This window comes from Urocampus carinirostris, chromosome 1 (genome assembly GCF_059441175.1).
Source record: "Urocampus carinirostris isolate Australia breed hairy pipefish chromosome 1, RoL_Ucar_1.0, whole genome shotgun sequence".
NCBI lineage: Eukaryota > Metazoa > Chordata > Actinopteri > Syngnathiformes > Syngnathidae > Urocampus > Urocampus carinirostris.
The window spans coordinates 33,313,695-33,326,391 of record NC_142349.1 but is presented as its reverse complement, the minus strand read 5'-3'; the positions used below and the strand labels follow the sequence as shown (position 1 = coordinate 33,326,391).

At 41.2% G+C, this 12,697-nt stretch overlaps 2 protein-coding genes across 4 annotated transcripts in view; one reads left to right on the top strand and one right to left on the bottom strand.

Annotated features, from left to right (window-relative positions):
• The window catches only part of LOC148374393 (semaphorin-6B-like), a 65,735-nt gene extending 63,564 nt beyond the window's left edge, over nucleotides 1-2,171 (bottom strand). The window contains exons 1-2 of one of the 2 annotated variants that reach the window (XM_088335885.1): nucleotides 1,865-2,171; nucleotides 1,705-1,776 (exon numbers count right to left, since the gene is read on the bottom strand). The gene's annotated coding sequence lies outside the window, so the exon portion shown is untranslated. The other variant, XM_088335894.1, reaches the window with a different exon arrangement.
• A 1,276-nt stretch (nucleotides 2,172-3,447) lies between these two features.
• On the top strand, nucleotides 3,448-12,620 carry LOC148374392 (alpha/beta hydrolase domain-containing protein 17A-like). 2 transcript variants are annotated; one of them, XM_088335860.1, is made up of 6 exons: nucleotides 3,448-3,665; nucleotides 4,115-4,200; nucleotides 6,576-7,024; nucleotides 7,095-7,289; nucleotides 7,620-7,799; nucleotides 9,381-12,620. In XM_088335860.1, the coding sequence occupies exons 3-6, from the start codon at nucleotides 6,582-6,584 to the stop codon at nucleotides 9,604-9,606; spliced, it is 1,044 nt and encodes a 347-aa protein (XP_088191986.1). In that variant the 5' UTR covers nucleotides 3,448-3,665; nucleotides 4,115-4,200; nucleotides 6,576-6,581; the 3' UTR covers nucleotides 9,607-12,620. The 2 variants fall into 2 exon arrangements, with proteins under 2 accessions (XP_088191986.1, XP_088191978.1); XM_088335852.1 differs by having other exon boundaries at nucleotides 3,449-3,665; nucleotides 6,579-7,024.
• The last annotated feature ends 77 nt before the right edge of the window (nucleotides 12,621-12,697 follow it).

The window sequence follows — 12,697 nt, the reverse complement described above, 5'->3', positions numbered from 1 at the left end:
TTTCAACTCAGAGAAGCATAAACCGCTTCTGCAGACGATTTTTTATTGCTTTTGGCTTGGACAAGAAACACTAGAGAGAATAAACACTGCAATATGGGCTTTGTTTCTGTAGTGTAGTGGTTAGCATATTCGTCCAACACGCATTAGGTGTCCGGTCCGAGATTGGGTGGAAAAATGTGTTGGCCTGGAGAGGGATGGGTGCCACCAAGCTTTACTTGCCCAAGAAATATTCAAAGAGAAAAAGAGTCATATTATGTGTGTGAATTGAAAGAATTAATGAGCATGTCTGATGTTTTCACGGATAAACAAGGAAAGACATTGGAAAAATGATTGTCCCTAACAATAGAAATATAGTTTCGTTTGACTTACTATACTTAAAGGAGCGGTACGGAATCTGGAACTTTGTTACTCTCTGCTGCCATCTCCTGGCTCAAAGTAAAGATTGCGGACTCAATCAATATCTTCATTATGCGCCTGCAAATATGTGCACTTGTCAGACACGCTTGAATAAACTCTTCTTTTTAATCTTTCTTGGGGTTTGGGTTGGCGTTTGGACTGCACTAGAAGCAGGGATTTTCTTACATTGATATTTTCATGCTGCACTGAACCAATAGAAAAAAAATAAAACCCTTGTGGACATGAATGGCGTTACTCTCCAGGACTCCCCCCATGCCCCATTTTTTAACCTAATGTGTTCTGTCCGGAATAGCTCTGAAGAAATTATTATAAAAGCAGAAAAGGGCAGCGGAAAATTTAATCTAATCAGTCTAATAGCGTGATTTGTTTCTGTGTGTGTGATTGTGTGTATGAGTTTGTATATGACTTAAAACATCAAAACAGCAAAACCAATTTTCCTGAAAATTTGAACAAATGTACTTTAGGCCTCGGCAAGCGTCTTTAGCTAGGTGTAGTGTTTAGGTATCCCTAATGAAAAACATCAAAATCGATAAACATCTGCTTTCGTGGGCTCTGCTTTCTTGGGGTCTCTAACACCCTCCTGAGGTTAAATTGGGTACCCCAACTCCCAACCACAGACTAGTCCAAGCAGCCAAATCCAATCTCCTATCATCCCGGCAACGGCAGGTCATTATGCTTGTCACTGAGTCCTCAGTGAACTCAGTTAAGCATTGTTAGCGGATACCTAATAGAGAAAATATTGAGATGTCAACTTTTTACGGACACCTCAAACTATGCACCCCACATTCAAAATTCAAAAATTAAATTGAAATACAGTTCTACTAGGCATCCCAAGATGTATGCATTTAATCAATTGAATTGCAGCATCAAATTAGATCCAACCCTTACTATAGAAATCATCAGCAAACATTCACACGTCATGAATATGCATCCACTTGGGACCCTTCCAAGAGCAACAAACCATACAAACCTCCCACCCTAATCACAACCTGCAAATGAGCATAATTTAAGGCTTTGTATTGAAATTCCTACAGTGCAGATAAAACAAGTGCACGGTTATACCAAGATCTATGCAACATGTGAAGGGATGATCAATAATGCAGCAGTGCACCCATGCAGATATATAACAGAGGTACTTGCAGTAGACACAAAGAGCAGCAAACGGTGCCAAGTGGACCTGGCGAACCCACAGAGAAATTATGCAGCAGCAGTGTTGCACATGAAAAAATGTACAGTGCTGTCCACGAGGCGCATTTGCACCTCAATTGGCTTCATTGGCTCACTTACCGCACCAGATGGGTCAGATGGAGCAGGTGCCGATCGCCCACTCGCCTTCTCTCCGTTGCTTTCTCTTGAATTCTGGGAAGAAAATGTTACATGGATGGCAAGGCGATCCAGAGCCGATATTCGAAGGAAAATGGGGGGAAGCTCGTGCGCTGCGCCTTACCTGTCTCTTCCCTCTTCTGTTGCTGCGCCTCGCCGGAGCATCACCGTGTGCGCAAACGACTTACTCCTATAACACCTTGTTTGATGCTTTTTGAAAACCCCCTCGTACAGGCAAAATACTTAGAAATTGATTTTTTTTTTACCTCACTTTCTAGTTCTCAAATTCTGCATCCAGTCTGTGTAGATCTGCAAGGAGAGCGAGATGACCCGGCACTCTACACTTGCTTGGTGGTGCGTATGTTAGTTAAATGTAATCTAAAATTTACTGTGGTGAGGTGAAATGTCCAATGCAGAGCAGGCACCGTGACAACACCAACACATAATTTACAACCCCACACGAACACGCGCTCTGCGCGCACACAGACGCGCACGCTCCCTGCATAGGATCAATGAAAAAACCCCTAGCAAATGTGTGTCTCTCTCTCTCTCTGTCTCTCTCTCTCTCTCTCTCTCTCTCTCTCTCTCTCTCTCTCTCTCTCTCTCTCTCTCTCTCTCTCTCTCTCTCTCTCTCTCTCTTTCTATCTCCTCCTCTCCTTAGCTCTTTTTCTCCCTAGCTCTTCCCTTGTGCTATCTCTCTTTTTTTAAATTATCAGTGTGATATGATCAATTAAAATGATTTATTTGAAACAAAATACATTGCATCATAAATAATACAATATAATATCCATCCATTCATTATCTGGTGCTGGAACCCATCTCAGCTGTCCTTGGGCAGTGGGCAGGGCACACCTTGACTTGGTTGCCAGCCTGTCGCAGGGTACACAGAGATAGACAACTCACTTATTCATTCACACCTATGGGGACCATTTTGACCTGGAGTTTGCATGTTCTCCCCGTGCTTGCGTGGGTTTCCTCCGGGCACTGCGGTTTCCCCCCACATTACAAAAACATGCATGTAAGGTTAATTGGCCGGTCCAAATTGTCCCTAGGCGTGAATGAGCGAGCGAATTGTCTGTCCCTGTGTGCCCTACGGCTGGCTGGCAACAAGTTCAGGGTGTCCCCTGCCCACTGCCCGAAGATAGCTGGGATGGGCTCCAGCACCCCCGCGACCCCACTGAGGATAAGCTGTGCAGATAAGGGATGGATGGATAATATAAAGGAATGTTTATTAGTTAATCACAGCCAATTCAATTCAATTCCCCTCGTTAAGCGAAGATAAACCTTACAAACACAGCGCAGCACCTATTTACTAACAGCAAGACAGCCTATATAGAATAAAAAACAAACAGAGTTCGTGTAAACAGGTCTATTTTATTTACAAAATAAACTACACAAACAACTATTTCAGTATCTTCGTTATTTCCCCACTTGCAGTAAATTTAGTGTTGCTAGCAGATTAGAACAGAGAATGGTAAAACGAGATCGGTCTGACAAAATCTTGTTGTACTCGTACAAAAATCGTAAAACGGTGTCCACAATTTAAAATGATCAAAAAGCTGAAAAACATCAGGGGAAACCTTTCAATTGACAGGCATGTGAACGGAATGGAATGGAAATGAAATTGTCATCAAACAACAACAATATTCTATTGTCCAAAAGCGCGTTTCAATAAAGTTATTTTCTCGGACAGGACTATCTCTGATGTCATTTCCGGATTTAATTGTACTGTGTTAGAGGAAAAAAAATCTCGTAGCCATCTATTTAATCCCGATAGCGGCAACAAGAAAACAGAACACGAACGCTGTCGGTTTATTTAAGTAAAACCATCCATGTCAAGACACGAAGAGGACTGTCGAAGTGTTGTGCTGCTTGTGCGTACAAACAGGACCACAGCAGCATTTCTGACAACGTACCGTGAATTGGTAAGTAGCTAGCTCGGATGCTAACAGGCGAACATTTTAGCGTTAGCCGTCTCTGGCTAGTTGTCCTGCTAACGAGGGCCGTATTTTAACCTTATTTATTTTTCAAAGGCACTCCCAAAATAAACTGGACGGTGTGTTTTGTGTTGCAACGTTATGTGCCAAAGTGCATTTAGCGAAGGCAGCTTCGAAAACAAAGATAGATGCCAGGAAACGCTTGCATTGTAGGTGATCACAGCTGATTAATTAGCATATCTGTCTATGCTAATGCACATACAGCTCATGGTCCTAAATAAGTACAGTGACAAACCGATCAAGCCCTCCAAGCGTATATGAAATATTTGATTAAAACTTTTCCATCTGTAAAGTGTAATAAAGGTGTATAATTCTAGGTTGTATTTTTGATTTGCAATGTTCAGATATTGTGAACCGTTATTTTGTCTACTTTATAGGTCCACCTCGTTCAGTGACGACAGCATAAAACCTTGGCACCGTCGCGTGCCAGTCAAGTCTTACACCCAGGGACTTTACAATCCAGGTAAAGCTGTGTTGGTCGCATAATGCTGTGCTTTTTCAAGAGAAAAAAATAAAATTGGGGCCAACCCAGTGATCAGAATTAATGATAATAATTGCCTGGTAAACTATCCCAGGACAATTAAATTTAATGTGTCAGTGATAGAATCTTCCACGATCAATATTGTCAGGAGAAGATCAAAAGTTATTTTAACCAGGGCTGTCTAAGTCAAGTGGCTTGACTGCTTAAATTAAAAAAAAAATATTATTTTCAGACAGTCTTTAGGCCCCTGTGTGACAATTTTTTTAGGTAATTTTGCAAGAAACTGCAGACTTTATTCAGCATCTTAACCTGAAAAATTATCTTGATTATTGGCAGTGTTTGAAACTCATGACAAAAAGTTACCGAACACCAGGGCAGACAACTCTAAAAAGTTGGGGCAACCCAAAAGTTGCCTGCCCCGTTTTTCCCGACATGAAACACAATAAGACGACTAATCACAATAAAACCCATTGTTGCCAAGTATTCAGGTTTGATGATCAGAATATATGGGCAGCACGGCAGCGCAGTGGTTAGCGCGTTTGCAGCACAGTTCTGAGGTCATGAGATCGAACCTCCTGTGTGGAGTTTGCATGTTCTCCCCATGCTTGTGTGGGTTTCCTTCCACATTCCAAAAACATGCATGTTAGGTTAATTGGGCCGTCCAAATTGTCCCTAGGTGTGAATGAGTTCGCAAATTGTCTGTCCCTGTGTGCCCTGCGACTGGCTGGCAACCAGTTCCGGGTGTCCCCTGCTCACTGCCTGTAGATGGCTGGGATGGGCTCCAGCACCCCCACGACCCTACTGAGGATAAGCGGTGAAGTTAATGGATAATGGATGAAAGGATAATCAGAATATTTAACAGAACAACACTTTAAAATTAGGTTTATTATAAATCAACTTATAACATTCATTGCATGTATATGACATCGGTGTCTTCCATCAGTATGTACCTGTATTTACTCATCTTCATTCCTGCAATGTTTGCATTACGTCGTCTGCTACAAGCCACATGAACTCCTCTTTCCTCAATGCTTTTAATGTACGTTTATGTTTTGTAGTGTCCAGGGATCAGAATTTTCCGCGGATCCGCGGATTTCCGCTGTTTTTGAACCCCAAAGGCATTCCAACTTTTTCACTTTTTCTCTTGCGTAGCAAACAAATTCAAAATCCGACTGTCTCACTCTTTCCTTTATTGCTCTGGCGCACCCTGGCGGCCGTTAGAAAAATTGGCCGCATTGTCGCACAAGCTGCAGGGACTGAACTGCATTTGAACTTATCTTGCAGTATTTACAAAAAAATCAGTTATGTGGGCAAATTATTTTAATCTTCTAAAAATGTTACTTAAATGATAAATAAAAGCATGGTTTTGGACAAGTAAATTGCCTAAAACCCAGGGGGTTTTTTTTGGGGGGGGGGGGTCTCCGCCCTGGTTTATTCCTGGACGCTGGCTATTTCAGCTGAAAATGAAAATCTTCATTCTGATCCCTGAGTGTCATAAATGTTGTTAGCTTATTTTAAATCTTTCTTCTGGGGCTCTGGTTTAGGCTTGATTCCTAACCACTTCTCCATTTTCTTGTGTTTTCTGTGCGTCTACTTTGGAAAATGATATGCAAATGCACGACCTTATAACACTCGGGATAGTGCGGAAGCACAAAGTTACTCTATGCGGGCTTCTGATCGGCTGCCGAGTATGCAAATTGCCAAATGAACTGAAATTCCGAAATTTCCAAACCGAAAGTAGGTTTTGAAATCGGAATAAAGCAAACGTTTGATTTTTTTTAAAAATCCTTCGTGTTTTTTTTTTCCTTTTTTCTTTTTTCTTTCCTTAAAAAAGTTGTCAGCCACCCGGGCGGACACGTTTTGTAAGTTGTACGCCCAACGTAAAAGATGCACGCCCCGGGCGTCCGAGCAGACGTTATTTCAGACACTTATTGGTCTTGCCCATTGTTTTGACTTGTTCGCAAACACTACCCTGAAACTTGAGAAATGAACTATTACCCAGAGTTACTAAATTTGCAGCTGATCAATGCCATCATCTAGAACCTTCTGCATCAGTGGTATTTTAAGTCAAGAAGTTTATTGTTGCTACCAACTGTACTTTTTGCTTAATTGTAGTTTTTATGTTTATTGTTGATGTTGACTGTGCATTTTCTGTTGATTCCTTTGAAACATCCGTTGCAGCTTGGCCAGGGATTACCTTATGTATGACCCCCTTCTCAAGAATTCTTAGTTTTCCTCATGCTTGTGTTTTTTTAAGGTTTTGCATTTTTTTTTACTGATATTGATTTTTTGAAGATATCATCTTCAAAAATGGAAATGTAGTGTGGTTTGTATTTATTTGTTTATTTTTTGTCCAGCAGAAGATGAATGGTCTTTCCATACGAGAGCTATGCTGCCTCTTCTGCTGCCCTCCCTGCCCTAGTCGCATCGCAGCAAAATTAGCTTTCCTCCCACCAGAGCCCACATACGCACTACTCCCTGACCCAGATTCTGTGTCTGGGCCTGGAAATGCATCCGGTTCCAGCAGTGGGAGCACCATACCTTCCCTTGGAGCGCCTGGGCTTCGTTCACGGTTGGGCGCCGGTAGCGGTGGTGACAGGGGAAGTGGTGGAGGCACCAGCGGCGGAGGTGGTGTTAACTCCGGAGTTGGGACTGGCTGTGAGAGCAGATGGAAACTGCACCTCACGGAGCGAGCAGAGTTTCAGTATTCGCAGAGAGAGCTGGATGTGACCGATGTGTTCTTGACAAGGTCCAGCCGAGGGAACAAGGTTGGATGCATGTACATACGCTGTGCCCCCAACGCCAGGTATGTGGTTTTATATTTGAACAAGTCTTTTTTTCTTGTCTTTACCTGATGTCTTACATTTGGATTTCAGGTTCACTGTATTGTTTTCACACGGCAACGCCGTGGACCTCGGCCAGATGAGCAGCTTTTACATCGGCTTGGGCACACGCATTAACTGCAATATATTCTCTTACGATTACTCAGGCTACGGGGTTAGCACTGGCAAGCCATCAGAGAAAAACCTTTATGCTGACATCGATGCTGCCTGGCATGCCTTGCGCTCTCGGTAAGATGGTAGCTCACACTTGTTGCTAATGGCAACAGAATAGTTTATGATCTTGTTTTGCTTAAATTGCTTATAGAGGATGTGACATAACATTGTGTATGTGTTTGTTACATATTCTCTTTGTTTTCGAAAAATGCTGTTGTTTTGCAATCTATTTTTATCAGGGTTGCAACTGCAGAAATTTCAAATTGTACAACTTCAAAAGTATTTGACATTCTACCTACTTGATAGTATATGCACAACTTTTAAACAGTTCAGATCATTTCAACATTGCTAGTTACACATGGTGTATGTTCATGTTGAAGCATTCATCAAATTCCACAATCTTAGGTACGGCATCAGCCCTGAAAACATCATCTTGTACGGGCAAAGCATTGGCACAGTGCCCACGGTGGACTTGGCGTCACGTTTCGAGTGCGCTGCTGTCGTCCTTCACTCTCCTCTTACCTCCGGCATGAGGGTGGCCTTCCCAGACACCAAGAAAACGTATTGCTTTGACGCTTTCCCTAAGTAAGCCTTCAGCTTTTTAATTTCTCTCTACTTTCAACCATCAACTTTTGAAATACAATGGTACCTCTTCATGCAAGCTTAATTTGTTCTAGGATCATGCTCGTAGCTCGAATTCCTTGTGTAATGAGTGATTTGCTGCTGAATATAGGTACTGTACAGGTATAGAAATGTGGGTGAAATCGGGTGATCAATGGAGGGAAGCAGACGTGCGAACTAGGACAAGCTAAAGCTCTCAAGTGGTCTTTAGTGGGAGACTCTGGGAATAATCGTGACTTGAAAATTCCTTCGTATGACAAGCAGTTTTTGTTCGAAATAAAACTCGTATATTAAAATTCTCGTGTTCAGGGGTGTTTGTAAAAAGCAGTATGACTATACAGAAAAAAAAACATTTTGTGTTCAATCACATATCAATTAGATGAAATTTTAGGTTTTGTTCAGAGAAAATAAATGTCATATCCATTAGTATTTTATTGTTTCACGTTTGCATTTTTTTCTGTTATTTACAGTATGTCTCAAACGGAAAATGTTGGATTTTCCTGTAACTACATGAAAAAAATACTCAAAAATATTGGGTACCTTATTAATTATTATTACTTTTTTTTAATACCTACTTTTCATCCAGTACAGACACTCCCTTACTTAAGAATGAGTTTACAAGTGATTCTTTGGTTGATTGGGAGCCAGTTTAGTTAATGAAGGACAGGGGTGATGTGGTGGCAAGGGGGGTTTAGTGACTATACAGGGGGCAGAGTTCTGGACCAGCTGAAGTTTAGAGGTAGGCAGAAGAGGAGGAAATTTCATTAATCAAGTCAGAAGGTGACAAGGTTGGCGGTGATGCGCTGGGTGAAGGAGGGGTAAGACGGTTGATGGAGCAAAGGTAAGCGTAAGCAGAGAAGCGATGTTATTTATATGGAGAGGAAAGAAAGTTTACTGTCAAGGATGACACCCAAACTCTTGATTTGAGGGGAAAGAAAGACAAAGAAACTGTTGATAATTCAACTTTGGAAAAAAATTGATTTGGAGCCAATGAGAAGGAATTCAGTTTTATCGCTATTTAACTTTAAGAAATTGATGATGAACCCCAATTTAATTCAGAAAGGTAAGGGGTGAGGAAGAAAGGTGGGAGTGTGGAGTTGGGTTTGTGTAAGGTCGATCCCTAGTTTGTGCATCACTGAGCTGGTGCCATTATATGTAAGGTCTGCTTCGCTAACTTTGCATGCAGTCTTTATTTACCGTATGTAGGCTAAAATCCGCCCAAATTTGATTAGTGTTGGTACGCGCAGTTGATGTTGACGCCGCGTTTTTTTAGCGCTCGACAGATATGCTATTCTGCATGCGCGACTCAGCAGACATTGTATTCATGTAAAGATGCCTCACAAATCACTGTTCGAAAACGGTTCGTAGTGACCATAGTCGTCAATGGAGTTCATTGTCGACTACATTTATTTCTGATTTTTTTGGTCAACAATGTCAACTAATAGTTGGAGCCCTGGAGGATACTAAACTGTTTTGGGTTGTTTTTTTTTTCACAAAGGGTACGCGACTAAAAAAAGTGTCTTGTTTCCCCCTCCCGCTCTTCAGCATCGAGAAGGTGTCAAAAATCCCGTCACCAGTGCTCATCATCCACGGCACAGAGGATGAGGTCATCGATTTCTCCCACGGCCTGGCTCTGTTTGAGCGCTGCCCCAAGGCTGTTGAGCCTCTATGGGTAGAGGGCGCCGGCCACAACGACATTGAGCTTTACAGTCAATACCTGGAGCGGCTACGGCGTTTCATCAACCAGGACCTGGCGGCGCAACACGCCTGAGAACCAAGACTCTGTCTGGATTTGCGTGTGAGTGCGTGTGAGCCAAGCTTCCACCGAGGCGCAGCTCGGACGACGCAAACCGTCTGTGTCTCTTTTAAACAACTTGTTACTTTTAAGACGATTGCGTTAAAAGAACCATCTGTGTAAAATTTGAACTTTTAAACAGCAACAAAAATAATTCTTAATGTGTATTTATCCATAGTGTAGCGTGTTTGTAAAGTGGGCCAAGTTCTACTGAACTTTGCAATTGAAGATTGATACAATTGAAAGCTTTCTTCTAAGAGGAGAAAAGTAACAGTTCTGTTTTTTTGTTGCAAAGGGCACACAGATGTCATTTCAAAGCCAACGAATGATTGAGATCCAGGGTGTAAAATTTTTACTCTACACTTATATCACGTTGGTGTGTGTGTGTACGTATGAGTGGCAGCTTTGGGGAAGCAAATTGAAGGACGTCCTTACGACTTGGCTAGCGGCAAGTGAGGGAACACTTTCTAGTGGCTTATCAAATATTAGGTTGTTTTTTTTTTTTTGGTTGGTTCTCATATTTGTCTGTGCGTGCGTGCGTATAGGGAATGCCTCCACAGTTATACCAGATTTTGAGTAGACGTCGACACGAGTCGGATCTTATCCGGTTAGTGGATATACAACATACTGCCACATAGAAGCTACCACTTATCACCAATGCCCCCACGGGAAACTAAATTTTTCCTGGCAGTACTGAAGCTACTATCTCTTAACTCAGAACTTCAACCCTCAAAGGGATTGTAACCTTCCATTGTCTTGGTAGGTTGGAAAGTTATCAAGATTGCATTTCTCTCATTCACATCTTGATTTTTTTTGGCAGTTCATATTTTGAGGTTTTCCAATCAGGCTAGCCACAACAATTTTGCTCAACAAAATCTGGACAATAGGGGAACCTCCAAAGTTAAATGTAATCAACTGCGTTACTTTCATTTAAACAATTTTCAGAACATTTGTCTTCAAATTCCTTTCGCAGAACTGAATACGAACGAATCACAGTTCCCTTTGCTCTATTAAGTCTGCACAATACCACTTGTGGCATCTTCGCGACAAAATATTCCTGGGCTGAAGGAAGACCTCTTGTCGCATTGGGTGGCATCGTTTGGCTATCACGGGATTTGTTTCCATATCCAATCACTCTGATTTTCAGTGTTGGGAGGATTAAGGATTTCATCCACTATTTGCAAGGGAAACACTTGAAAAATTGATAACATTTCAACAGATATGAAAAGCATTCACACCCTTCCGCAAAATATTTTTTTAAGTAACATCAAAATGATTTTGAATACTTTTTGACTAATTCTATGACCTGTCAACGGAAGACAAATATTACAGAGGGGATTTAAAAATAATTAATGTGGTTTCACAAGTATGCCTACCCCTTTTTTAAAAAACTGGGACTAATTTCAGAATTTCACATTTCAACTCGTTGAATTATATTTCAAAAATATTCGCCTTGGTATTTATTTATTTTTAAGCAAACTCGTGCTAATTTGGTGTGCCAGTAGGTATTTTATGTGTGCAGCCTCCTGGAGACCTTACCCATTAAGTGTGTTTAAATAAAAATATCAGTATGTTGGAGTGGAAAACTGTGCTTGACGGCATCTATGAAAGGGAAATGGCAGTCATTATTTCACTGATGTTCTGTATCATAGCCACTAGTTGAATGTCTTTCATGCATACCATCCACAATGTATGTCATTTCTTGAAAACTAATTTTCTTATCTTCAGACTGGTACTTTGGAACGATGACTTTCTTTTGATTCCATGGCCTAGAAATTCTCCAACAACATCTTAGGTGGTTTTTGGCTCTATTTGAGTTGATTCTGAAGACAGATTCCTTACTTAATAATTTTTTTTACTTGTTGGGATAATTACCGTGTTTATTTTGCATGGCTTCAAATCAGCTGAATTAGTTATCCCCACAACTTCCTGTCTGCCCCTAGCCATGCGTTAACTTCTCACTCTGTGGTGCAGGTTTCACCACACACGCACGCACACGCACGCCTTTGCACATCAACACTCATGTACTGTACTGCAGTATATGTTGACATCTATGATTTTATGTATCAAATAAAGCATGAAAAAAGCAGGTCTTAATTTCAGCACTATTTTAAGAAGGGTGTCAAGATGTTTGCGTGTCACTCTTGTCTAAGGTTGGCCAGGTGAAAAATTTTCAGTTCGGGAAAACCTGTATGACCAGTTACTACGCCTGAATGAGTGCACATGGGCCAGAGCACATTTTTTCTCTTTTTGTTTCGTTTGTGATGGCGTTTGTTGGATGCATCATCCTTTCAAAGAGGGAAATTCATCTGTCGCACCATGTTTTTTGGGGGAGGGGTGTTATCATGGATATCTGTTACCACCTTAAACCAGGGATCTGCCACATGTGTTCAAAGACTTTTTTTCCAAACTATTTTCTCAGCGTTAGAAGTTAAGAGGCCTCCTTTCCCCAACCGGACGAGAAGTGCTTTCAGGGATCAATCTCGCATGGGTTTTGGGTGTTAATGTAACTGTTTTTTGATGCCACTATGGTCAATGTTAATCATCTATTGGAAGTGTGAGAGAGGACTTGGAACAGTGGAAACTGTATGCATGTGTATTGTGTTTAGTGAAGCAAGTGATGGGTTGGGAATTTATCTGTAATATGTATTTTGAGGGCAAAGCTGATCCAATGGCATTGGATGTTTCAAGCGCTTTAAACAAATATAAAAAAAGGACATTACATTTTTTTTATTTTACTTTGCTGATTCCACCACATGTATGCTTTGATTGATCCTAAGGGTTAAGCGGATAGTTGAGGCAGAGGGGTGGAATGGACTTGAACAATACTAGCGGACAGTTTGTACTGTATCGTTACCGTAGTTAACTATTCTTTGTATTATGATTTTTAATATTTTTGTTTTTTGAACTTGAGACTATGATGTAATGGAATTAATCATGGGACTGATTGACCTTTTTATGGACAATAAAAGATCACTTATGTACTAAAATGCTCAAAGTGATTTTATCTGTGGCAGTTTTGGTTGTGAAATAGAAATGGCAAAGGCCTGATAGGGAAGCAGGTTTT

Bases quoted from the DNA above. Each gene is read 5' to 3' on its own strand.
- LOC148374392 (XM_088335860.1), top strand. From the start codon at position 6,582: ATGAATGGTCTTTCCATACGAGAGCTATGCTGCCTCTTCTGCTGCCCT. The intron at 7,025-7,094 runs GTATGTGGTTTT...TTTGGATTTCAG, and splicing joins CGCTGTGCCCCCAACGCCAG to GTTCACTGTATTGTTTTCAC. The intron at 7,290-7,619 runs GTAAGATGGTAG...CCACAATCTTAG, and splicing joins TGGCATGCCTTGCGCTCTCG to GTACGGCATCAGCCCTGAAA.